We start from the raw sequence: 26,768 nt of genomic DNA on the forward strand, positions 1-26,768 counted from the left end.
TGTAGACTCTAAGCTGTAGAGGTGAAAGCTTCTGCTTACAGAGCAAGGGGAAGGTGGCACTTGTCTGCTGGAAGACCAGACCCACTGCAGGAGCTGATGCTGCTGGATGGGAGTGACATTGATCCAGCAGTTCTGGGAGGAGAGGGAGTACATGGGGGTGTTTTTGGATGAGTCACTGCCCCAGGGAAACACTAGCCCCCTAAGCATATGCTCCTTCATTTTAAATGAATTAGTATTCAAAGGAGCACATCTCCTGGCTCCTCCCTCCCCCCTGCTCTAGAGATGTGGAGAACGCCTCCACCCCCAACTCACATCCTCATCAAAAGGCAGTCATAAAAGATTCAAACAGCTATAAACATAGCAATGAATTTTTAATCACCAGCAGTGCACATTAACTGATGACTCCTTGGCATTACGGACCGGCAGCGCCCTGGGAAGGACAGCCAGGAGAGATCGCAGGGGCTGCAGCAAGAGGAGGGGGCTGGAGGTGTCTGTGTGCACAGGCTGAGAGCTGGTGGCTTGTGCCTGGGGCCATGAGGAGAGGGCAGACTTACATTCATTTTCCTTCGGCATCTGGAGAGGTTGAGGAGCAGAGACACCTTCAGCTCACGGAAGGTTTTCAGGTCTTCTCCAAACCCTTCCCTGGGGAACTTTTTCAGAGCGTACTGGTAGCGCTGGGCAGCCTCTTTCACTTTACCTTTCTGACAGAAGGAGAACAGGTCAGAACACATCCTTGGCTTTGCTTCAGCGCAGAGAACTCACTCACCAGCCCCATGAATGGTTTAGGTGGTTCTAGGCTCTTTCTAGAAAGGAAAGCCAGGATGTTTGATCGAGGGACAACCTGGTCTGGACGTGCAGGAGCCTTGTGCAAGTTGAGTTAGAACCACAGAGCTGTTTTGGTTGGAAGAGACCTCAAGATCATTCAGTCTGACCTTTGACCTGACACCACCATGGCCAGTGAACCATGCCCCCAGGTGCCATGGCCACATGTTTCTTAACACCTTCAGCAATGGTGACTCCACCACCTCCCTGGGCAGCCTGTTCAAAGCCTGAGTTCACAGAATCACAGAATGGCTTAGGTTGGAAGGGACCTCAGAGATCATCTACTCCAACCTCCCTGCCGCAGGCAGGGATGCCTCTCAACTACATTAGGTTGCTCAAGGCCTTGTCCAACCCGGCCTTGAACAGCCCCAGGGAGGAAACATCCACAACCTCCCTGGGCAGCCTATTCCAGAGTCTCACCACCCTCACACTAAAGAACTTCTTCCTAAGCTCCAGTCTAACCCTGCTCTCTCTCAGCTTCAAACCATTCCCCTTTGTCTTGTCTCTAGATACCCTTATGAAAAGTCCCTCTGCAGCCTTCCTGTAGGATCCCTTCAGGTACTGGAAGGCAGCTCCAAGCTCCCTCTGGCATCTTCTTCCATTCAGAATTGTCACACTACAGCAAGCAATATATCAGACACTGTTATGCTAACTTGACACAACTCCATCTGGCTTCTGGGTGGATGACCTTTTGAGCTGGGGGATCAACAACCCATGTCTGCAGGACACCCTACACCCAAAGCTTAGGAAGCATCAGGGAGGGTAAGGAACATGAAGTGTGGGACTTTGGGTGGAGGTCCTGGGGCTTGAAGCAGCCTTTGCAATAGCAAAGCTATGGCACTGATGTGGCTCTGCAAGTTGGACAAATGGGTTGAGATTCAGCTCCCTGGGCTTTAGGTGTCTCAAAATTAGGTGTCTCCATCTAAGCCTGTCAGGTAGGCTCCTTTTATAGTTATTGGGACACCACAGTCACCTTCAAAGGGTGACTCATCTCTGTTATTTTGGGCACCTAATTTTGGGATGGGATGATCTGCACCCTGGAGGGGGGCAGCCATGGTGCCTAGGGTGAAAGAAAGAGGGCAAGATAGGATCTAGGACACAGGGCATTTATGATGACCCAGACATAAATTTTGCAGCTACCAATAACAGAGCTTTAAAAGCTGGTAGGCTCAGGTTTCTCAGCTGTATCTCTGGCAGATAACTCCACTTACAATGCCAGCTTTGCATATTTTTCTGCTTCACCCTTAGAGCCTCACCACAGTGAATCACTGTTGTACTTGCACATTTTGTGTGTGTGCAGATCTCCAGGTTTTGAAGAGTGGCTTAAATAAACACAGAGCATCAAAAAGACTCTCTGACTGTAATGGGGGAATGCATCCCATGGGCTAAAGGACATGACCAAGCCATCTGCCTCCTGACAATCTGTTTGCACTGCAAAAAGTTTCTTCCAGGAGTCTCTTCTGGGGTTTATTATCTCCTTGCCTTGCTCCGCAGCAGTCAGCCTGCTAGGCAACAGATCTGATGCCATGACATCAATGCTCCAAAGCTCTGTAAAACACTTGAGTTCTGGTGTTTTCCACATGGAAACGAAGTGCTGGCTCAAATCCAGACTGCAGAGAGATTTGGCTTTGCTTCAGCAAACAATCCCCCAACCCCACTAACCAAAATCAGTTTGCAACACGAGGAACACTGAGCAGCAGCTTTGCCTTGCCATGGGTTGAGGCAGCAGCACTGCTTGGTCAAAACAGTATCCCAGTATCACTAAGGTTGGAAGAGACCTCAAAGATCATCAAGTCCAACCTGTCACCACAGACCTCATGACTAGACCATGGCACCAAGTACCATGTTCAATCCCCTCTTGAACACCTCCAGGGATGGGGACTCCACCACCTCCCTGGGCAGCACATCCCAATGGCCAACAACTCTCTCTGTGTAGAACTCTCTCCTCACCTCCAGCCTAAACCTCCCCTGGGACAGCTTGAGACTGTGTCCTCTTGTTCTGGTGCTGCTTGCCTGGGAGAAGAGACCAACCCCCTCCTGGCTATAACCACCATTCAGGTAGTTGTAGACAGCAATGAGGTCTCCCCTGAGCCTCCTCCTCTCCTGCCTAAGCAACCCCAGCTCCCTCAGCCTCTCCTCGTAGGGCTTGTGCTCGAGGCCTCTCCCTAGCCCTTCTCTGGACACGTTCAAGTGTGTCAATGTCCTTCTTAAACTGAGGGGCCCAGAACTGGACACAAGCTGCAAGCTTCAACTGTCCCAAGCTCACCCCTCTCACCTTATAAAACATGTCTCCCTCCTCCATCAGCTTGCTCAACAGGATGATCATGATGTCTGGTTTGGAGGTTGCCATCGCCCATGTTGCTGGACCTGCAGTGTACAGGATGCATGATGGGTAAAAAACTCATACAATGCAAGGGTGGTAGGAAGCTGGGTGGAAAAAATATCCTGGGGTGGGAAATTTCTGCTGGAGAGAACAACTTGGCACGGTCAAAGGGCAGAGTGCTCCGAATGATTGAGCTGACAATTAACATCATCCCCACTGCACTGTTTTTCCCTGTGCAGTCACTAAGGCTAATCCTCACCCCCAGCACTGGGATGGGCTGGGAGCTGCCGGGAGCCTGTTCCACAAGGGGGCAGTGCCGGTTGTGGAACCAGCCCGGGGCGGGGCGCAGGGGGTGGGAAGGAACCAAACAGCCTCCGAAGGAGAAATCAGAGTGGTTACATAAATGCAGTTCTGAAGGAAAAGTCTCTGGGACACCTGGAGCTGGGCTGTCGATAGGCACTTGAGCGGATTGTGACCTCCAGCCTCACAAGATGTGAAACGCTGGAGTAGAAAAATCCATGAAGGCAGAAAACAGGACACAGGGGAGGGGGTGGTGTCCAAGTGCTGCTGGTGTGAAGCCATGGGTGGGGGCTAGGGACACAGCGGCTCTGCGCAGGGGGCTGCCCCAGGCAGAGCCAGCCCTGATCTCAAGGACTGAGACCAGGAGGGGAGGGGGTGGCAAAAAAACTATCTGGGGACAGCTCATTAGTGTGGGTGAAGAATAAGTCAACGATAGTCTATAAGTAGATTCAGTACATTTTGGGGGGGGAAGGAGGTTAGTTTTTGAGTTCAAGTTATTCTCTGCAACAGTCATTTAAAAAATAATAATTATTTGAAGGTGAGGTAAATTAAAGAGATTAGAGGTGTTGGGGACGCATGCAGGCTAAATCAAACAGGAGAAAGCAAGGCTGACAAAGCTATCAGATCGAAGCTGATGCTGACAGCAATGAGATATACCTCGTGGGCGACTCGGTAACGTCTGACAACCTTCAAAGAAAAGGAGAAAACAAAAAGTTGTAGGAGAGAGGGGGGGGGGGAAAAAAATAATAATGGATGAAGGTGAAAAAAAAGAGAGAAAATAATAAACCAAACCAAAACAACAAAGAAAGAAAGGAGAAAAGAAAAAACAACAAAAAACAAAAAGCAGCTGTGAGAGGCAGGCAGCAGAGAAGCCAATGCACCAGCAAAATCCCCTCGGACAGGAGAAAGGCAACGTGAGCAGCTGCGCGGCACGGCGCGGGGAACGCTACGTCTGGAAGCGCACACAGAGCAAGTGGAGGCAGCAGCTCACAGCAATGCATGGACACTGCACGTTTGCCGACTCAAGACTAGTAAAGATAGAAAAGGCATTACCAGAGGAAAGACCTTGCCAAAGAGACAGTGGTTTATTGATTAACTGGGCTAGGTAAGACGATAGTTATCAAGAAAGAAAGAAGAGAAACTCTCCCTAGTTCCCCTTTGTGAACCGAGGGCACCGCAGGCAGGGCTCTGCGCGGAGCACGGAGCAGCAGCCTGGGCCGGGGCTGCCTCTGGGTCACGCTTGGGTTTGTCAGGGAGCCAGCCCCAGGGCTGCAGGTCCTGCCTGGGCACACGGCCGGCGGCGCATTGTCCCCTTGTCCCTACCTATCTTGGCTCCTTTCTTCAGCAGAGTGACGACGACCGAGGTGTTGCGGCACCCCACGGCCCTGTCCAGGGGCCGCATCCCGCTGTAGTCGACGTGCTCAATCATGGCCCCGTGGTCCACCAGGAACTGAACCTGCAACGAGAGGCCCAGCAGTCAGTGCTGCTCTTGGGGGGGACCTTTGTGCACTGCTGGGGAGGTACAACCAGCAAAATCACAACCCTGTCGTGGTTGGGGATTGGAAAGGACCTCTGGAGGTTCAAGTTCCCTGCTAGAGCAGAGTCACCCACAGCAGGTTGCCCACAATGTCCAGGCAGGTTTGGAATCTCTCCAGAGAAGGAGACTCCACAACCTCCCTCGGCAGCCTGTTCCAGGGCTCCACAACCCTCACAGCAAAGAAGTCTTTCCAGCTGCCACCTCCTGTGCTCCCAAGCCTGCTCTGCCACACTGCTTGCACCAAACCCGATGGGGTCTGAGGCCTCGTCCATCAGTCTCATGTGTTGTCCTCTGTGAAGTGCCTGCATGTATGGAGGACCAGGATCACAACAGTGATCCAAGGGCTGGAACCACTCTGCTGTGAGGCTGGGCTGAGAGAGCTGGGGGTGTTCAGCCTGGAGAAGAGAAGGCTCCAGGGCCTTTCAGTGCTTAAAGGGACCCATCAGAAAGCTGGGGACAGAGTTCTGAGCAGGCTAAGGGGTAATGGTTGGAACTAGAAGAAGGAGATTGAGACTGAAGAGAAGGAAGAAATGTTTGGCACTGAAGGTGGTGAGACCCTGGCTTGGGTTGCCCGGAGAGGCAATAGATGCCCATCCCTGGACCCATTCCAGGCCAGGTTGTTTGGGGCTCTGAGCAATCTGCTCTAGTTACAGACGTCCCTGCTGACTGCAGTGTGGGAATGGAAGATCTTTAAAGGTCCCTTCCCACCCAAACCATCTATGGCTCTGTGACTCTGCTTACTGCCACACCACGCCAGAGTGCACCAGCTGAAGGCTCTGACGCCACGTGGCCCTTCCCTGCAGCCACTCACCACCTCCGCATCGCCGTAGAAGGCCGCCAGGTCCAGCGGCGTGCGCCCGTTCTTGTCCGCGTGGTCGGTGGCAGCTCCGTTCTCCACCAGGGACCGCACCACAGGGAGGTGTCCCTTCAGGCAGGCCCAGCTGAGGGCTGTCAGGCCCTCCTTGTCCATCAGAGCGATGGAGGCACCTGGAAGAACAAGCAGCAGTTGAGAGCTGTCTGCGGCTGAGCGCTGCGACGCGGCTCGGTGCTGCCAGCTGATTCCCGAGCTCCGTGCAGGATTATTCATGACTTTATTAACATCTCCCCCCCGTGGAGCCCACCCTCCATGGCAGCTCCAAAAGCACCCATGGGAACTGTGGCAAAGGGAGTTTTAATTCACACCAAGCTGCAAACTTTTTCGCACCTAGCTCTGGAGGCTTTTCTGGCAAACGTCGCCTGAGCAGCAGGGTGGATTTGACATCTCTCATCTGAGACATCAATCTTTCCTCCTAACTGCTTTGGTTACTTCTGTTGTTTGTTGGGTTTTTGTGGTTGGTTTTTTTCCCCAATCAAGCCCCAGTCCAGTGTGAGTCAGAGATGAAGACCATTCTGCTGTTTCAGCAGGTCAAGGCATGCTAAGGGGAGCTCAGTCAACTCAGCTGAGTTCTTCTGAAAAAGCACAGAGTTTCCTCCCTCTTCACTCCCCTCCCTTTCCCCAAATCCACACCATTTCCAGCAGTGTTTCTCCCTGAACTTTGCCCAAGATAAATACAACATTGTGGGATAAACTATTGCCAACTGCAAGCCAAGGAGAGAGGGACTTGACATTTTCTTGGATGGAGAAGCCGTGCTGCCATACCAGCGGGTCAGTGTTGCTTCCTAAGGCATATGGAGAGGCATCTGAGCCCTGAGCAGCGGCACTAAGTGAACACTCCTCTTCGTGGCATGGAGACAGCTCCTGTTGCCATGGCACAGGCAGGGCTCCAGCTCTCCAGCATGCAGAATAGATCTGGAGCAGCTCTGCTCCTCCGAGGAACGGCGGCTACCTGCGGGGTGCTCCTGCCAGCAGGCTGGGATGAATTGCTGCTGCAGTGCTTTTCTCCTGCAGGTAAACTCTAAACTGCCCAGTGTGATGTCTTCACTGGTTCCAGAAAGCTCAGCAAGGGAGGGATCACTGTGAATCTCCTGAACCTTCCCATTCCTCCCAGCCAGCAGATCCCACAGGTAGCACACATCGCCCAGGTGACAGCAGACTGAGAGGGCTTCCAGCTCACACAGCTTTGTGTTTGTGGAGCACAACACATCAACATTTGCTTGGGATGGTCAGAAACATCTGCCTGGAGCTCCCAGCACAGCCACAGCATCCCAATTGCCTCCCACTGCAGCATCAAGTGCCAGTGAGTGCAGTGGCAAACTGTCTGGGGGGCAACCTGGTGAGCCAAGGAGGGACACTGGCTGCAAGGCAGCTCCAGTGTACAAGCTGAGGGATGACAACATGAACTCCCAACATCTTCCCTCACATTGTCCCACTGCACCCAGGAACCCTTCTGAAGCTCTGTGAAAGCCCTCCAGGTGATCCACAGCTCACCCAAGGCCAGCTTTTGTTCAGCAAAGCAGGACAGAGCCTCATTTCACTCCTCCTTGTTTGTACCAGCTACTGTCCTGCAATCAAACCATTGAAGTCTTTTCTTGTGCTTTCTCTCTGATTCTTCTGGAGCAGGTTAGAAAGCTCCTGCAGTAAGAAGGAAGCCTGGAAAGCAACATCATCACTCAACCTTCCCACACTTTTCCCAGTCCAGGGGAGGAAGAGACACACCACAGCACAGGGGGATGGCCACAGACTTCAGGGTTATCACTGCAGCACTGGAAGCTGAAGGTCTAAGTGAGCAGACAACATGTGCTGCTGCAGAAATGCCCAAACTGCTCCAGGGCAGGCTGGGCAAAAGGTCTGAGCTGCCAGCGCAGCTGTGGCTCCCAGTAGAACCTCTACTTGACTCTGAAGGCATCCCTAGCTCCTTCGGGGATCTCTGACCTAGTAAGCATGAAGGCAGTCAGGCATGGACCACGCTGATGGTTTTGAGGGCAAGTGGCTTAAGGTGACCTCATGGGATCAATCCCTGCTGCAGGGGAAAGATTTTGTCTTTCTTCTGAGAAGGGCTGGGCTGCTCCTTCCCTAAAAACACTAAGTGGCTAATGCCAGAGTTCATGATTTAATATCAGAGAAGTGCCTGGACTGGAAAAGGCCTAAGATCACTGAGTCCAATCACTAACCCAACACTGACAAGTACTTGACTAAACCATACCCCTGAGCACTATGTCTGCATGACTCTTAAATACCTCCAGGGATGGGGACTCCACCATTCCCCTGGGCAGCCTGGGCCAGGGCTTAGCAACCCTTTCATGAAAGGAATTCTTCCTAATGTCCAGCCTAAACCTCCCCTGGTGCAGCTTGAGGCTATGTCCTTTTGTCCTATCACTTGTTCCTTGGTTGAACAGACCCAAGCCCTTGCTCTACAACCTCCTTTCAGTGTTATCTTGTGGGCACAAAACAATGAGCCAGCTAGAGGAAACGAAACAAAAGAAACAAGTGGCCCTTGGAGCATCAAAAAGCAGTAGGGAGTGGCCAGGATGGTTGGATCCTTCCTGCACAGAGCATGGCCCAGGCAGGGTTATGTGCACCGGGACAAGGCTCAGCAGCACTCACAGGCACCACACACCCCCAGGCAGCACAATCTGAGGGTAGTGAGGTTGATTAGTCTGAAGAAAAGGAGGCTGAGGGGAGCCCTCATTGCCCTCTACAACCCCCTGAAGGGAGGCTGCCATGAAGTGGGGGTTGGTCTCCCAAGTAACTAGCCACAGAAGAAGAGGAAATAGCCTCAAGCTGCACCAGGGCTGGACATGAGGAAGAAAATTGTCACTGAAAGGTTTGTCAGGGAGGTGGTGGAGTCACCATCCCTGGAGGTGTTTAAAAGCTGTGCAGGTGCAGTGCTTGGGGATATGGCTTAGTGGTGGACTTCAGCAGAGTTGGGTGAATGGTTGGACTCAATGATCTTGAAGGTCTTTTCCAACTTAAATGATTCTATGGTTCTGTGAGCATCGAGGGGCTGAGTTTAGCAGGAAAAGCAGCTGCAGACTCAAGCTCTCTCCAAACACAATGAGCAGCAGGAATTCTGTTGCTTGGTGTAAACAAAGCTGGCTTTAGCAGAGCTGCTACCAGGGATGCTTAATTCACTGCTCCCACACCCATTACTCCTGGGTGCAAAGCAAGAGCAGCAGGTGACTTGAAGAATCTGGGTTTCAAATTGATTGATGACTGCAACTCTGTTAATAAAAAGTGTTTACAAATGCTGGCTGGGTTAATCAAGTAGAGTCAAATGAGATTTGCTTTGCAACACACTAATTAATGCTCATGGCTTATGATTCACACACTTGGATTTTAATGAAACACTGAACAGGACTGTCAAAGCCATTTTAATTAAAGTACACCACCACAGCACTGTCCTCTGGCCCAGGCTTCAGCTCACTTTTCAGGACCATGTGTTACAGCACTGTTCAGTGGAGTTTATGAAGCTGTTGAATAGAATGGACCTTTGAAAGCAAAAAAAGAGCCCCAAAAAAGGTATTTCAGTATTTGACTTCTTGGGCTCTTGGGGGTCCAAAGAACCAGGAAAACTTTACTGGTGATCCCATAACCACTTTCATCCTTCACCAGTTTCAAGCAACTTGCCCAGCTCTCAAGGCAAAAAAAACCAACCCCCAATCAAACCAAAACCCAACTTATTTTAAGCCTTTTACACAGAAGGGGTCAAGTGCAAGAGGAGGCCAAATTGCAACTTTAAACATGGGGAGGGTGAATTTGATTTTCTTTTCAAAACAGAATGTCAGAAAATAATTAATGGAATGAATTTAATTGAATGAATTCATACTCAACTCAGGCCTGAAACTGATCTTTGTCTCATCCCTATGCAGGTTACAGTAGCATAGCACAGCATAGCACAGCACAGCATAGCACAGCATAGCATAGCACAGCATAGCATAGCACAGCATAGAATTAACCAGGTTGGAAAAGACCTTTGAGATCATCCAGTCCAACCTATCACCCAGCACCATCTAACCAACTAAACCCTGGCACCAAGTGCCTCATCCAGGCTCTTTTTAAACATCTCCAGGGATGGTGACTCCACCACCTTCCTGGGCAGCACATCCCAATGGCCAGTCTCTCTTTCTGGGAAGAATTTCTTCCTCACCTCCAGCCTAAACCTCCCCTGGTGCAGCTTGAGACTGTGTCCTCTTGTTCTGCTGCTGGGTGCCTGGGAGAAGAGACCAACCCCCACCTGGCTACAACCTCCCCTCAGGGAGTTGGAGAGAGCAAGAAGGTCTCCCCTGAGCCTCCTCTTCTCCAGGCTAAGCAACCCCAGCTCCCTCAGCCTCTCCTCACAGGGCTGTGCTCCAGACCCCTCCCCAGCTTTGTTGCCCTTCTCTGGACACCTTCCAGCAACTCAACATCTTTCCTAAACTGAGGGGCCCAGAACTGGACACAGGACTCAAGGTGTGGCCTCACCAGTGCTGAGTACAGGGCACAATGACTTCCCTGCCCCTGCTGGCCACACTGTTCCTGATACAGTAGTGACAGCAAGGCCTGGCCTGTAGCTCAGGACATACAGACAGGCAGTGAGAAAGTTTTTCTTGGAAGCCTGGCAATTTTGCAGTGCAAAAATGTTCTTGCAAGCACTAGAGAAAATATCCAAGGGTCTCACATTCTGCTTTAAAGGCTCTCTCCCTGCCTCTCACGATAGGGAGCATAAATCCCTTCCCAAGGAGGGATCTTACCTGCAATACAAATCTCAAAAATTAAATGCTATTTCTAGCCAATAAAAAAAAAAGGAAGCTGAACCAACCAAACCAAACATTGGCTATTTGTCAGGAAAAAACCCAAGTCCCTAAGGAACCAGAGAAATGAGGACTAATGGTGCTCACACGAGCTGCAGGCAGCCTGAGGCTCTGACTCACCTCCAACACGTTTGGCAGGAATGAGTAAAACTGAACCATGTCCCTGCTGGCTGAGTAAGTCCTCGTGGAGGAGAGTTATTAGACACTGGAAGTACTGAGCAAAGGGAATCTGTGAGGGCAGAGCTGAGGAGGGGGATGTCTCCAAAATAATCTCCCTTTGTTTGCAATGAATCCACCAAATCCTCGCCTGTGTGGAGGCCTTACCCTCATCCTCTGCTGGTGTTGGTGTCAAAGGGGTGGGTGGCAATGATAGCACTGGCAAGGGCAGGGTTAAAACATATCCCAGACTCTGGGCACAGCATCACCATAGGTGGAAAAGATCTCTAAGATTTACACATTCATAGAATGTTTGGGTTGGAAAGGACCTTGAAGATCCTCCAGTTCCAACCCTCTGCCATGGGCAGGGACACCTCCCACCAGCCCAGGTTGCTCAAGGCCTCATCCAGCCTGGCCTTGAACACCTCCAGGGAGGGGACAGCCACAACCTCCCTGGACAACCTGTTCCAGTGTTTCACCACCCCCATTGTAGAGAATCTCTTCCTAATCTCCAGTCTCAATCTCCCCTCCTCAAGCTTCAATCCATTGCCTCTCATCATATCACTACAAGCCCTTGTAAAAAGTTCCTTGCTGGCTTTCCTGTAGGCCCCTACAATCAAGATCATCAAATCCAAGCATTATCTAACTCTACCAGGGCCACTACTACACCATATCCTTAAGCACCATATCTAGATAACTTTTAAACACCTCCAGGCCCTGTGGCTGAATCTTGCCTGCCTGTTCCATGGTGATGCTGGTGGTTCAGTCACATCACTTGTCGATGTTGCTGTCTAAGGGGAAAGCTCCAAGCATGGTCAAAGGGCTCTATTCTTAGCCCAATGCCCAAAGCACCTGTGGCAGGTTATTTTCTAACTCAAATGCATGGTTTGAGGCTATGAGCATCACACACAGACAACTAAATGGACAGCCAAGATGAAGGCTGTGAGTATTGTAGCCTTGCTCTCCAGCAAGCTGGATGCTGAGAGCCCCTCTCACCATCTGATCCGGCAGTGGGATTGCAATCCCCACCCTGACCTTACAAACTGGGCAGGAGACACTGCGGTGGGGCTGGCCGTGGCTGGTCTCCATCACACCTCCAAGCAAGTGCTCTGACCTTGTGCAAGCAGAAACTCCACTGTGCCCAGGTGTCCTTCAGATGCAGCCATCATCAGCGGCGTCCGGCCCTGCTTGTCTGCCATGTTCACGTCGGCGCCGTGCGTGAGTAAGAGATCCACAATCTGCAACACACAGAGGCAGGCCACAGGCTGTAGGTAGAGACAGCAGCTGGGAACACACCTTGCATGTTAAGAGACCCAGCAGGGAAGAAACCAGAGTCAAGGAAGTGCAGAGTGGTCCCCATGTCTGGAAACCTCACCTCCCAAGGCATGGATGCCCTCTGCATGCGAGGAGCAAGGGTGGGGTAAAGCCAGGCAAAGTGACCTTTCAAGTCAAGAACATGCCAGTGGCTTCCCAAATGCTAAGATAACATCATAGAATAGTCTGGGCTGGAAGGGACCTCCAAAGGTCAGCCAGTCTGACCTCCCTGCAGTCAGCAGGGACATCCTCAACTAGACCAGGTTGTGCAGGGCCTCATTGAGCCTCACCTTGTGTACCTCCAGGGAAGGAGCCTCAGCCACCTCCCCGGGCAAGCTGCACTCATGCAAAAGCAGAAGCCAGCAAGAGCTTTGGGTCTGTGAAGCACCAGTCTCACTTCTTCTCCCTCCAGCTGTGCCCCAAAGGACTGGGGCTTGTCTTTTCCACTCACACTACAGCAAGATGGAAGGGACCTCACCTTTCAGGCTCTCCAGGCGGCAGGAGGAAGCCACTCACCTGCCAGTGTCCCTGCCTGACGGCGCTGAAGAGCGGAACCACCCCGCGGCGGTTGGGCTGAGCCACCGCCGCGCCCTGCTCCAGGAGCAGGCGGCAGACCTCCAGCTTCCCGCGCCCAGCCGCTGCGGTCAGAGCTGCAGGAGAGAGAAGAGCAGTGAAGGGAAGGAGCCACATGCTCCATGGAGCTTTTTCCCGTCCCAGAAGAGGTCTTCCTGACAGATACCAAAGCAATGGTGCCTGAAATGCCAAGTGTGTCTGGTGGCAGGTAAAAACAAACAAGGAAAGGTTGGATCAGCACAGGTCTAGCTCTTGCTTCAGTAGTTTCTTTCAAAGGTCAACTCCTCCATGAAAAGACCTCTTGATGTTATAGAGAGAGGCAGATTGGGACAATCAGCTTTTATTGTTTCCTGCAGTTAAGAACTGCAATAAGCATAAAACCACCTGCAGGAACGTGGGACTGAGGCTCAAGGTGCTGCTGCAAAGAGATGTTCAACCTTGTCACATGAAGCCTTCACCATGCCCCCCTGTGCTCCTGCAGCTTGCCCCACTGCAGAAGCCACAGGCTGCAGGACTGAGGGTGTCCTGGCAGGGACACAACATCCAGAGAAAGCACAGGTCTTGAGGTAGCTGCTGTCTTGGTAAGACCTCCTGCAGCCTGGCCTGGACTCAAGAGACCGAGTGAAGAGTCAGGCTGGAAGCGCTGACAGATCAATGCTGGCCATGAGATGTCAATGAGATTTGTGGCTTTCCTCTGTCTGACCCAGCACAGAGCAGCATAACTCAGGTGGGGGCTTCAGTTTTTACTGTCCCACTTTAGGCTGCAGATCTTTGAAACCAGGGAAACAAATCAGAAAGCAAAAATGGTCTGAGCATGTAGACCCCTTCTGCCAAGAAAAAGGCTGATCCAGGCTTGCTTTCTGGCCAGGACTGATCTTGCCAGCACAGGTCCTTGTGCAGACCCCAAATCCTCTCTCATTTAGAATCACAGAATTGTCAGGGTTGGAAGAGCCCTCAAGGACCATCCAGTTCCAAATGCCCTGCCATGGGCAGGGACACCTCACACTACATCAGGTTCCTCAGAGCCACATCCACCACCTCCTTGGGCAACCTGTGCCAGCGTCTCACCACCTTCACGGTGAAGAATTCCTTCCTAACATCCAATTTGAATACACCCATTTCTATTTGTGCTGCACTCCCCCAGTCCTATCACTACCTGGCATGCTGAAAAGTCCCTCCCCAGCTTTCTTGAGGCCTCCTTAAGATACTGAAAGGCCACACGAAGGTCTCCTCAGAGCAGCACAGGTGCTGACAGCATTACAGGTGGGTAGAGGCACCACTGGACAGCTCTCTCCCTGACAAAACATGCTGTATCGACTCAGAAAGCAGGGTTGGGTTAGAAAACAGTCCCCAGTGCAGGACCTGCCTTTGACTCCTCCTTGCTATTAATTTTAGACATTTCAGTTCCTCCCCTCCTCCTCTCTTAACTTTCTGCACACTTCAGCACAGCTCCCTCCGGCTCCATGCTCTGTGCTGCTTCTAGCAGGAGTTAGAGCAGGAGGTGGGAGTCTATTTCTATCTGACTGCAGCTTGGTTTTTTGTTGCTTTCTTTGAAGCACAGTCCTGGGGGATGCTTGACTACGAGGTGTTGATGGGTTTCCAGCTGCAACACTGCTAATGGATGGGGGGGGAGGGGGTATTAATGAATTTGCTTTGCTGCTCCACGTTAAGGCTGAGTTTTCTTCTCTTGGGGTTGAGAGACACCAAGAGTTAAAAGGAACAAAATATATATATATATCTAAAAAGTTCCTCTTGCTGCCACAAGCAGAACATGCTGCAAACAAATCTATAATCAGCTCCATGTGGGTTTGAAACGTAAGCCACAAATATAGCAGGACTGTGAGTAGTGTGCACAGCAGAGGGCTTGGAAGGCAGGGCTCTGGGGGTGCTATTTCTATATCCCTGCCCCCACTCGACATGTTGCAGGTTAATTTGAGGTACTTCACGTCAAAATGACTTAGGTTTGCAACAATGGAAGTGCTGTAAGTCACCTAGGGGTTCGGTGTTCCATCAAGAGATGGTCCTTGCAGAAGATATCCCTGAAACAAGGTGCTTTGATCCATGGCCATATCCTGCTCCACTACACCAGGACTGATGTGTCCTTTTGCCTCTCTGCTCCTCAGGGTCAAAGCAACTGGGATGGGCATGGAGCTCCAACCTGTCCTTTGCAGCTCAAGGGAAGCTCAAAAGCTTCTGTGCTACTGAGCAGTCAGGCCTTGGTGCTTCAGGAAGGTTCCACACCGATGACCTGGATTTGCTGCCTGCTGCTGAGGGAAGCTTATCCAAGGTCATCTTGTAGAATGCACAGACACTAAGCATTTGTCCACAGAACTGGAGAAACCCTCCAAGAGCTCAAAGGAGCTCAGTCCAGCTGGATCTTAGGTGGCCAGCTCACTAAGGTACACCCAGACTTCATCAGTGCCTGTGCTTGGATCAGAAGGTTGGACCAGCCAAGCTCTGGGGTCCCACCAACTGTGATGAGCTGACAGTCTGCTGCTGCTCTGGATACAGGTACCCCAGCCCCCCACCTCCAGCCTTCTAACCAAAGTGGCTTTTGACATCCCCAGGCTCCAGCTCCTCTGCTGGCACCTCAAGCCCAGATCACTACCCTGTGGCTGGTGTCTACCTGTACAAGCCCCAAAGCTCCACTACACTACTTCAGGAAAATTATTCCTCCTTGGGTGGACTTAACTCCCTTCTGACATCACCAGTGTGCCTTCACAACAGCTGCTGGTCTCCACAACCCCACAGCACAAGGTAAGGCTGTGCCTGCCTGCTGAAAGGAGACTGGAAAAGCCACAGAAAGGTGATGAGGAGAAATGGGAGAAATGGGAATGGTTTTGTTTGAAGTTTTATTGTCTGCCAGAGAGCTCCTGTGGCCCAGCAGCAACAGGGCAAGTCCAGCAAGCCCAGCCAAGGAGCAGGGGCCACAGTCCTGGGCTGGGAAACAGGAATGTTCATTTTGCAGCTTTTCCATGAGGACCCAGTGCCAGGAGAACAACTCACCATGCAATAACAAAGTCTTGGCACAAACTCTGTGAAGGAGTTGCTGGGTTTCTCAAAACAGGGCTCAAACAAAACCAGAGACAAGTTTCAGGTGTGGACCTGCTCCCCACCTCCCCCTCCAGCATCAGACCAGCCACGGCCTCCAACGCCAGGGACCTGCACCAGCACATTCTGCTGCTGCTGCCTCTGTGCTGTGTGGCTGTTTGCTTAGAGAAGGAAAAACAACTTTATCTGGAGAAGGAATCATTCAATTGCTCCTTCATGGCACGTGGATCCATTTCACAGCCTGGCAGCAAGACAAACCCAGTCTGATGGAGTCATTCTTTGCACCTCCAACTCTGATGGAGTTATTACAAGTGACTCAGATATTTCTTTTGTGTGTGTGCTGGGTTTTTGGTATTAGTTTTGTCCCAGAGGGAAATATTCCATCTGGAGCTGGCCAGAGCGTGCTGTCAGCAATTCCTGAAGTTATGATGTCACTTGGCATGGCCATTTGGATGATATCAGGCTGATATCACAGAGCCAGGCAGTCAGCTCTGCTCTGCTGAAGATTAGACACACAGCAACAAGTATCAAAACCCAGACCAGACATGATGCAGACTTTCAGAGCAGTTGCTATTTTTAGGTGGAAACCAGGATTTCTCTGCAAATGGAGCTGAACTCACCATTTCATCTGGGGAAAATCACAACAAAACAACCTGAAAGGGAGTCCTGAGATCCATGGAAACTTGTCCTGCCTGTGACAGGACCTGAGACCGCTGAATCTGGTGGGTTTTGCTGATTTGCCCTCTTACCTACCACCAGTTTTAATGGGACACAGGGTTTTGGCTCTGAGATGGCTCCTCTATTTGTGTGTGACTTCTGAATCCCAAATCCACATCCCCAGCTATCCCAGTTACTCAGAAACCCCTCTGAGGCAGAGAACACCCCAGACACCTGAGCCCAGCTTTTGGCATTACTGGGGGGAAAGGTATGGGAAAGGGCTAAGAGAGATGGAAAAGGTTCTGCTGAAGAGTCCTTGAGGCAATGAGCAGGGAATGGCAAAGGTGCCCAGGACATAGGGCAAGAGGAAAGAGAAGAGCTGGACTTTTTAAGGGAGAAGAGTGGAGTGCTCAGTGTGGCTGAGCAGGAGAGCAGTGAGAGCTGTGAAGGCAGAGCTCCAGGGATGGGCAGGTTAGACACCAGTCTAGCAAACACCTATGGCTTTATATTGGGCTTTGCTGGATTCATCCAGACCAGCCAAGACTGCTCTGAGAGCATCTGATGCTGCCCATGAGGTTACATTGAGAAGAGACACCTTAGTGGCTTTTGATGCAACTCTGAAGGCATCTGGACCACATCCTATTGAGAAAACAGCCCTCAGAAACCAAAGGAAAGCACTGGATGAGCTGGCTCAGGTCACCCTGTGAGCTGTGAGCTCACCAATGGCAAAGCCACTGCCATTTCATGTCACTAAGTCCACATCCAATTGATCTTTTTCACCCATCACACCCTAGGGACACTGTGAAATCACTGATTTGTGCCTTTATTTCCTCTACTATGGCACAAACTCACAGAATGTTAGGGGTTGGGAGGGACCAACCCCCCTGCCATAGCAGGATCACCTAGAGCAGGTCACACAGGAAAGCAGCCAGTCCTTGCTGCTCAGTACTGTCCCTGTGGCTGCAGGAGCTGACTCTCTCCCTAATGCCTCATGAGTGCCCCAGAGCAGCCCAACCACCCACCAGGCTCCTACTGGAACACCTCATCCCTCCATCTTTGTCCTTCAAAGCTCAGGGGCAATGCTTTCTGATAGACTTCATTCATTCAAAGCTCTACTAAAGATTAATTTCCAAAGGAAGAGCAGACAGATCAGCTCAAAATACATCCCAGCTTTTTCCTGCCCTCCTTTCAAACCAAAACTGCCCTGACCAAAGCCTGAGCCACATGCCAGCTACTCTCTGTACCCTTGGCTGGTGTCACTTTTAAGCAAAGCTGACAGAATCCAACTCAGTGCTCTGTTACCCAGACAGGAACATTACCTTGGTGTATTAACTTGACAGGAACATTGCCAGTGATGCAGGCAGATTAGTGAGTCGAGTACAAAAGACAGGAGACAGTAGTTATCAGCTGCTTGGAGTTAAAAGCCAACAACTCCAGGTTTGAGTATCTCAAGCAATGGAGATGACTGAGTGTTTCATGGCTGTGGGGTGGAAAGGGTCAGTGGCTGCTTTTGTTTGGGCAGCAGCTAGGAAATGAGGGCCCCTGCATGACAGCCATCAGCACAGGAACACAGCAGTGCACCAAAGGACATTTGTTTCATCACCAGGTGCTAAATAGTGGCAAGTGCTCAGAAAACAATGTCAGTCATGCTGCTGCATGTAATGGGGGAGGGGAGAGAGAAACAAGGAGAGGCTTGGGATAAATATGTTCCATATCCAGAGAGAAGGAGCAGAATTTTGTCTGCATCTCACTTAGTGTGAGACGTGTCAGGGAGGTCAGTGGTCTGGCTCTCAGAGATGCTGTGTTCCTGCATGTTCCTGAAAAGTGCCAGGAGCTGCAGAAGCTCAGGATTTTCAACCCCCAAACTTCTGTTTGATTTGAGCTTGAGTGCCAGCTCCACCGTGGCACCTGTACCTGAGATGAGATCAGAGGAACTGATCCCCGCTCCATCAAAACACCACCAGGGCTCAGGGATGCTTCAGGGAGCTCCCAAACACAAACATGCAGGAAGCAGCTACAGCAGCTACAGCAATCACCTGTCTCTCCCCACAGGCTGTCAAAGCTGTTGATTTGTGCTCTCTCCACCTCTTCTTCATCTTTTTCTGGAAGATCCAGCAGGTAGGAGACAATCTGAAACAAAATGACATCTCAGCTCACGACCCTGCCTGTGTTACATAGAAACTGCTGACACCTAACACCAGCTGCTCTCAGCACACTGAGGAGAAGGAACAGGCTCTGCCTGGCTCCCTGAGCTGAACTAAATCTTCTTCCAGAGACCCATCACTGAAACTGCTGCCCTGTACAAGCAAAATAAACCCCAAGTGTCTTGCTGTGACCACACAGGATGAGCCTTTGGAGCACCAGTTCCCTCTAGCTGTGTCTGCCATGGGGAGGGACACCTTCCACCAGACCAGATTGCTCAAGGCCTTGCCTAACCTGGCCTTGAACGTGTCCAGGGATGTGTTCCTTGCTTAAAGGTTTATTCCAACAAATTAAAAGCCTGTTGCCTTCCTCTCCTGGACACCTGCCCAGACCACAGGGTTTGTGAAGGGACCTCTGAACCCTACTGCCTGTGATGGGAAGAGTAGGGCCCAGGTAGTGACTCTACTTCCAAGAGCCTCTTTGGTCAATGTTTTGGCTAGGAAACATAGAATGGCTTAAGGTGGAAGGGAACTCAGAGATCACCTCCTTGCCATGTGCAGGGATGCCTTTCAACTAGACTTGGTTGCTTATGGCCTCATCCAGCCTGGCCTTGAGCAGCCCCAGGGAGGAGGCATCCACAGCCCTTCTGGCCAGCCTCTTCCAGAGCCTCACCACCATAGGAACTTCCTGTGCTCCAGTCTAACCCTGCTCTCCCTCAGCTTCAAACCATTCCCCCTTGTCCTGTTGCTGGCCACCCTGATGGAACAGCCAAGCCCTGGCTTGGAGCCGCGGAGGCAGCGGGGTGCAGGCAGTCTCACCTCGGTGTATCCCATGCTAGCCGCAGCGATCAGGGCTTGCTGGATGGCGTGGCTCTTCTTGAACACACCCTGCTGCTGCCCAGCCATGGTCCAGTCACATTGGATCAGGAACTTTACCACCTCCAAGTGTCCTCTGAGAGCAGCATGGACCAGAGCACACTGACCATTTTTGTCCAAGTGATCCACCTTGAAGAGATGATAAAAGGCAATCAAACCAAACCCTGGCCATGAGCTCTTCCCTCCTTCAGTCTCCAGCCCTGCCTTCAAACTAATGCCAGATGGGCAACATGGCCATTTGTCTGGTGAGCTATCCCTTCCATGACCAGAAAACAACCACTCCCAAAGCAGCTCTGTCTCAGGCTGAGACACCCTCTTGGCCACAAGTGTTTGCTCTGGGTCAGTTACCACTGGGTTTAGCTTTCTCCCCGACTCTAAGGCTGCAAAGGTGTTTGCCTCTTTGTGTTCTGAAGTCCAGCAAAGTTGGTTTTCTTCATGCTGATGGAAATCACACCATCACAGGCACCCTCAAAGGCCATCTAATCCAATCCCCTTGCAATCAGCAGGGACATCTACAACTAGAGCAGGTTGTTCAGAGCCCCAACCAAGCTGACCTGGAATGCTTCCAGAGCTAGCCTGGGCCAGGGTCTAACCACCCTCAGTGTCTAACATTTCTTCTTTCTCACCAGTCTGAATCTCCCTCTCTTAGTTTCAAACCATCATCCCTTGTCCTGTCACTACAGGCCTTGCTAAAATGTCTATCCCCAGCTTTCTGCTGGGTCCCATGAAGCACTGAAAGGCCATAAGGTCTCCATGGAGCTTTCTCTTCTCCTAGCTGAACAACCCCAACTCTCCCAGCCTGGCCTCACAGCAGAGGCCAGTGCTCCCATCATTGCTGTATCCTCTGGCCTCACTCCAACAGGTCCATGTCCTTCTTGTGCTGAGTACACTATCACCTCCTTTACCCAAATCCAGAACAGGCAAACCAGCTTGGCTCCCAGATCCCATTGCTTTTGGGAGACACAGGAGCTCCTGAGCCTGCAGTCAAATGCTCAGCTTGAACCCAGTGCAGGCAGAAGTCAACAGGAATCAGAGACCACACTTGGCAGCCCTGCAGGCACTGATCTGGTTGGCTTCTGAGGACAGGGCATGGCTTCACTCAGTGCCTCTACACACCAGCTGAGATTTCCTGGTCCTATCCCAACACCAGTAGCTTGGAGAACACAGGGCAGGGGGATCAGCTGCTGTGCTCCCCTCTCATGTCTCTCATTAACCTCCCCTCTCATTTCTCATGCTATGAATAAGGGCTATAAGCATGAGATGAATATTCTATGCACTGTGGTTACATAATACACATGAGAAAGATTCCTCACATTATAATACATTAACGTTGTTAATATTTTATTATCTCTCAACTTATGCAGCAGTCACTGCTGCAGTTTCTCTGTGCCACAATCAGACATCTCTCAGCCTTCAAACCAAACCAGGCTGGTTCTGGGGTGTCTGCTCAGTGCAGTCACAGGGGACACTGAAGGAAAGCTGTGAGTGGTAGACTTCCACACTGCACTCTGTAGCTCCAACATTCCTTTTCTTGGAGAGGGAATGGCTTTTTCTTCCCAACAGATGTCAGGGTGCCACCCAGCCCCTCACAACATCCCAACTAAAGCAGAACTCTCTTGGGTTTTTTTGCCCTTCATGTTCTCCTTGTGTTATTACAAACAGCACAGCAAGATCTAAAAGGGTCCCTCAGCCATCCCAACTTCCATGCCCCAGCTACACAAACCCATATTTTGCTTTTTGAACTGAAAGCTAAACATAGAGAGAAACCACAAATTGCTTCCAGGAGGCCCCACTTCAAAAAGCCAGCAGAGTTTTCTTCTTCCAACAAAATACTTCAACTTGACCCTTTAGATACAATTCAAACCCCCAAACACTCCCCCCCAGGCTCACCACAGGGGATTTTTCTAGGACAGCTTTGGTAGAGGTTTGGGGAAAATGTGTCTCAGGGAGATATATAAAGGATGCTCCATGCTGCAAACACAGTGTTGCCATTTTAACCCTCTGAGCTTCAAGGACTTCTCCACAACTGGCTTCAGCAGGCCACCAGGCCAATGCAATTAGGCAGCTCCAACCCATGACAAGTTGCTGCCCCATGCCTGAATTCATAGAACCACAGAATGGTTTGGGTTGGAATAGAACAGAACAGAACACCATCTGATCAACTAAACCATGGCACCCAGCACCCCATCCAGGCTCTTCCTAAACACCTCCAGGGATGGGGACTCCACCACCTCCCTGGGCAGCACATCCCAAGGGCCAATCTCTCTTGCTGGGAAGAATTTCTTCCTAACATCCAGCCTAAACCTCCCCTGGCACAGCTTGAGACTGTGTCCTCTTGTTCTGGTGCTGCTTGCCTGGGAGAAGAGACCAACCCCCACCTGGCTACAACCTCCCTGCAGGGAGTTGTGGACAGCAAGGTCTCCCCTGAGCCTCCTCCAGGCTAAGCAACCTCGAAGGGACCTTTAACACTACCAACACCCAGCAGGGACTGCTGCAACCAGAGCAGGCTGCTCAGAGCTCTGTCCATCCTCACCTGGGGTGGTTCCAGGGATGAGGCATCTCCCACCTCTCTGGGCAGCCTGGGCCAATGTCTCACCACCCTGTGTCGAACATTCCTCCCTTCTCTCCAGTCTCAATCTCCCTTTTTCAGTTTCAAACCACCACCCCCTGTCCTGTCACAACAGGTCCTGCCCAAAGGTCTGTCCCCAGCTTTCTGATGGATTCTTTGAAGCACTGCAAGGCCACCAGAAGGACTCCCTGGAGCCTTCTCTTCTCCAAGCTGAACAACCCCAACTCTCCCAGCCTGGCCTCACAGCAGAGGGCTTCCAGCCTAGAATTCTAGAATACCAGTTCTAGCATCCCAGAATGCTAACCACAGACTCTCAGGAGTCACCTGGTGTCAGTGCAGGACTTGCAAAGCCACCAGACTTCAGCAGAAAATCCAACCCCCCACAGCAGCATCCTGAATTTTAGAGTGGTTTGAGTTGGAAGGGATCTTAAAGATCACCCAGTTCCAAACCCTCTGCCATGGGCAGGGACACCTCCCACTGGAGCAGGTTGCTCAGACAGCATCCAGCCTGGTCTTAAACACTTCCAGGGGTGAGGCATCCACAACTTCTCTGGGCAACCCATTCCAGTGTCTCACCACCCACGCAGCAAACAACTTCCTAATGTCCAACCTAAACCTCCCTTGCTCTAGTTTAAACCCTTGCTGGAAGATGTTCTTCAGTCAGCCACAGCCTGCAGCCTGTGCCTTGCCTTGCAGAAACCTGGAACAGCTTCAGTCAGCTTTCAGAGGAACTCAGTCGCTTTACCTTGGCCCTTTTCTTGCAGAGCAGCACCACGATGCTCAGAAAGCCAGCAGCAGCTGCGTAGCCCAGGGGGGTGAGGCCACTTTCTGAAGCAGCATCCACATTGGCCCCAAACTCCAGGAGCAAGGCCACCATCTCGGTGTAGCCCAGGTGGGACTGGACGCAGAGGATGGGAGCGTTGTTCAGCACTTCCGTGCGGTAGTTCACGTTGGCGCCGCCGAGGATCAGCAGCCGGCTGACCTGCGGGGGCACAGAGAGCTCCACTTAGAGCTGAGTCCCTCAGAGCCACACAGCTGCTGAGCTTGGAAGAGATCATCAAGCCCAACCACGCGCCCAGAGCTCACAATCCCGCCACTGCTGCTAAACCACAGCCCTCGGCACCACACCTGTGCGGCTGTTAAACACCTCCAGGGATGGGGACTCCACCACTGCCTGTTGGGCTCTCCCCAGCTTGAGAGCAACACCCACCTTGACAGGACCACTGCCATGGGCAGGGAGCTGCAGGGAACAATCTGTGTGCTGTGCACGTGAGCTCCAAACCTCCCCAGCTTGCCTCCTTCTCCAGTACCTTTATGTTGGGGGTGTAGAGGTTTCTCAGCGATGCCAAAGCCATTGAGAGACCTTCAGTGCTGTAGGAGATCCAAAGCCCTTGCAGGATGGAGGAAGAGACTCCAACTTTTTTACTCAGCCCCTACAAAAAGAAAAGAAGACTTAGACCCAAGCTCACAAACATGCTCAGTTACACTGTGCAGATCCTCCTGGGTCTGTGGACTTCAAAGAGTATCAAGACACCTAACAGCTGCACACAACAGCACACAACAATGGGCCATGCCCAGCCTCTGCAGCAGGGAAGCTTGCAGGAAATGACTTGGCAAAGGTGCTGTGGACATCTCCAAGGTCCAGGAAGGGCAGCAGTAAAGTGTGAGCCACCTGAATCCATTCAGCACCCCCAGAAAATGCCATGCCAAGGAGCACAGCCTGCTGCTTCTGCAGCTTTTCAACAAAGTGCACATTCTTCTGGCAGAACTGATCCATGTTCCCTCATCAGTCACACAGCTGAACTAGAGGTCAGTATCTGCTCACAATAAGGTAACTCATGGAAGCCACAACCACAGCCCAGAACAGCATTCCTCTACCTCATTCCAGACTGCCTCCACTATGCTGACTGCTGTCTGTGATCAGGCCCTAGGTAGTACCACAGAATTCCAGCATCCCAGTACAGTGGGGGTTGGAAGGGATCTCTGGAGATCCTCCAGTTCAACCCCCTGCTAGAGCAGAGGCTCCCACAGCAGCTTGCCCAGGGTCACAGTGTCCCAGTGGGTTTGGAATCTCTCCAGAGAAGGAGACTCCAGGCTGCTCCAGGGCTCCAGCACCCTCACACCAAAGAAGTTTCTCCTCCTGTTCAGATGGAACCTTCTGGGTTCCAGTTTGTGCCCATTCCCCTTGTGCTTTAGCTGAGCACCACTGAAAAGATTCTGGCCCCAGCTTCTTGCCCCCTGCCCTTTAGCTCTTGCTGAGCATTGATCAGATACTCTCTGGGGCTGCACTTCTCCAGGCTGAACAGCCCCAGGGCTTTCAGCCTTTGCTCCCCACAGAGCTGCTCCAGGCCCCTCAGCATCTCTGTAGCCTTCACTGGACTCTCTCCAGTAGTTCCCTGTCTCTCTTGAACTGGGGAGCCCAGAGCCAGACCCAGTGCTCCAGATTAGGCCTCCCTAGGGTGGAGTAGAGGGGAAGGAGAACCTTCCTTGACCTGCTGGTCACACTCTTCTGAATGCACCCCAGAATAGTAGTAACCTTCTTGGCCTTGAGGGCACATTGCTGGCTCATAGTGAACCTTTTGTTCATCAGCACTCTCAGGGACCCTTGCAGAGCTGCTCTCCAGCAGGTCCACCCCCAACATGTCCTGGTGCAGAGGTTATTCCTCCCCAGGTGCAGGACCCTACACTTGCCCTGGCTGAACTTTAAGAGGTTCCCCTCTGCCCAACTCTCCATGAGTCCAGTTCTGGCTGAATGGCAGCACAGCCTGACAGGGTCTCAGCCACCCCTCCTGGTGTGCTGAGGGTCCACTCTCTCCCTTCATCACTGATGAAGATGTGGAACATGACTGGACCCAGCTCTGACCCCTGGAGAACAACATGAGCTACAGGCCTCCAACTGTGCCACTGATCACAACCCTCTGAGCTACTGGAGGTCTGAAATCTCTTTCCAGCAGCACTAACTGGCAGAACACAGGCTCTGAACCAAGGCCCCCTGCTCCTACTGAAGGAGCAGTAACTGCTCCAAGAGCCAAGAGCAAATGGCTGGATCAAAGAGCAGAGCGATGGGCTTGCAGCTCCAGCACTGAGCTGAGCTGCATGCTGTGCTCAGTTGGGTGAGGTGGGCACATCCCACATGTTGCTGTTCTGCTGTGGATGTGCCATCAAAGCCTGCAGTTTCCATGGAAACTCTACACCATCCTTCACTCTGTTTTGATATGCAAACCCTGGGTCCTGCTTCCTCGCACGCCGTGGGGTCGCTCCTATCCGTGCAACGCAGCAGGATCCCACTGCAGCTTGGAAAGGCTTTTGTGTGATGGACTAACATGGATGGGGGGTGAAAACCAGCAGCAAAAGGTGGGATTTGTTTTCCCCTGAAGGAAGAAGTGCAGGAATCATCATCTGAACCTGTTGCTGCACTCAGCTGCAGACCTCCGATGCCGATGTGCGAAAGATATTCTGAAAGCATCTCACCAACCATCAACAGATTTGTCACTTGAAATGGTTTTACCATAAAAAGAAGCCACAGATTAGACAAGCTCTTATAAATAACAACTCCATCAGCTTGCTTCCCTCAAAGGGAGAGAGAGAGACAAAAAAATATCTGCTGGTGTCAAGAGGCAGAAAAAGAGCTTGGGAAATTGAGCCACCGTTGAACGCTGCCTTTGAGACGACACAAACCAGGAGACTGCAGCTCCAGATTAGATTTCAGTGAACTCAGTGCAGCCTAATTGGGCAAATGGAAAACAATTTCATAATAAACTGTTGAAATAATTTAAAAATGGTCACAACAGTCCCAAAGGCCTAAGTGAGCTGTTTGAGTCCCCATCAGGAGCAAGGGAACGAGCGGGTGCTTTCAGAAGAGCCACCTGAAGACAATCACGTGTGCTGCAAAGGCCTTGGCTGCTGCACCAGAGACACAGAGGTCAGGCCCAGGCATAGAAGATGACATTTATCCTCTGAAGAACAAACACACCCAACACTCAGCTGCTGAGACAAAACTGCACCACTTCTCATTTTAAAGACCTCACAGGATCATACAGGTTGGGAAACACCTCCAAGATCACTGAGTTCCACCATTAAGCCAACACCACCGTGGCCATTAAACCTAAATGCCATGGCCACAGATTTTTTGAACACCTCCAGGGATAGGGAGTCATAGAATCAGTAAGGTTAGAAAAGATCTCAAAGATCATCAAGTCCAACCTGTCACCACAGGCCTCATGACTAGACCATGGCCCCAAGTGCCACATCCAATCCCCTCTTGAACACCTCCAGGGATGGGGACTCCACCACCTCCCTGGGCAGCCTGTGCCAATGCCTGACCACAGCATTGCAGCAAAGAGATTTTTCCTAATATCATAGAATCCATAAGGTTAGAAAAGACCTCAGAGGTCATCAAGTCCAACCTGTCACCCAACACCTCATGACTAACTAAGCCATGGCTTCAAGTGCCACATCCAAACCCCTGTTGAACACCCCCAGGGATGGGGACTCCACCTCTCCACCACCTCTCCAACCTAAACATTCCTTGATGCAGTTTGAGGCCATTTCCTCTCCTGCTATGACTTGCTGCTTGGGAGAAGAGACTGATCCCACCTCACTGTAACCTCCTTTCAGGGAGCTGCAGAGAGCAGTGAGGTCTCCCCTCAGCCTCTTCTTCTCCAGACCAAACAACCCCAGTTCCCTCAGCAGCTCCTCATACAACCTGGTCTCCCATTTCTGGAGACTCCTTTCTGGATTGCTGACATTTTAGCTAACTAACTGAAGATGAAATGAAAG

At 51.5% G+C, this 26,768-nt stretch overlaps 1 protein-coding gene across 7 annotated transcripts in view; it reads right to left on the bottom strand.

The window, feature by feature from the left end:
- Positions 1-26,768, bottom strand: part of TANC2 (tetratricopeptide repeat, ankyrin repeat and coiled-coil containing 2) — a 296,571-nt gene that overhangs the window by 10,036 nt on the left and 259,767 nt on the right. For 6 of the 7 annotated variants that reach the window (XM_068166407.1, XM_068166408.1, XM_068166403.1 and 3 more), the window contains 10 exons: positions 23,300-23,422; positions 22,735-22,971; positions 19,364-19,549; positions 18,440-18,533; positions 12,639-12,772; positions 11,923-12,046; positions 5,794-5,969; positions 4,769-4,901; positions 3,098-3,189; positions 555-701 (listed from right to left, as the gene is read on the bottom strand). In XM_068166407.1, coding sequence (XP_068022508.1) covers positions 555-701; positions 3,098-3,189; positions 4,769-4,901; positions 5,794-5,969; positions 11,923-12,046; positions 12,639-12,772; positions 18,440-18,533; positions 19,364-19,549; positions 22,735-22,971; positions 23,300-23,422 — 1,446 coding nt within the window. Of the gene's footprint in view, positions 1-554; positions 702-3,097; positions 3,190-4,102; positions 4,133-4,768; positions 4,902-5,793; positions 5,970-11,922; positions 12,047-12,638; positions 12,773-18,439; positions 18,534-19,363; positions 19,550-22,734; positions 22,972-23,299; positions 23,423-26,768 lie in introns of all 7 variants that reach the window. The other variant, XM_068166409.1, reaches the window with a different exon arrangement.

This window comes from Melanerpes formicivorus, unplaced genomic scaffold, assembly GCF_026170545.1.
Source record: "Melanerpes formicivorus ecotype bairdi unplaced genomic scaffold, bMelFor1.0.p_v2 SCAF_100, whole genome shotgun sequence".
Lineage (NCBI taxonomy): Eukaryota > Metazoa > Chordata > Aves > Piciformes > Picidae > Melanerpes > Melanerpes formicivorus.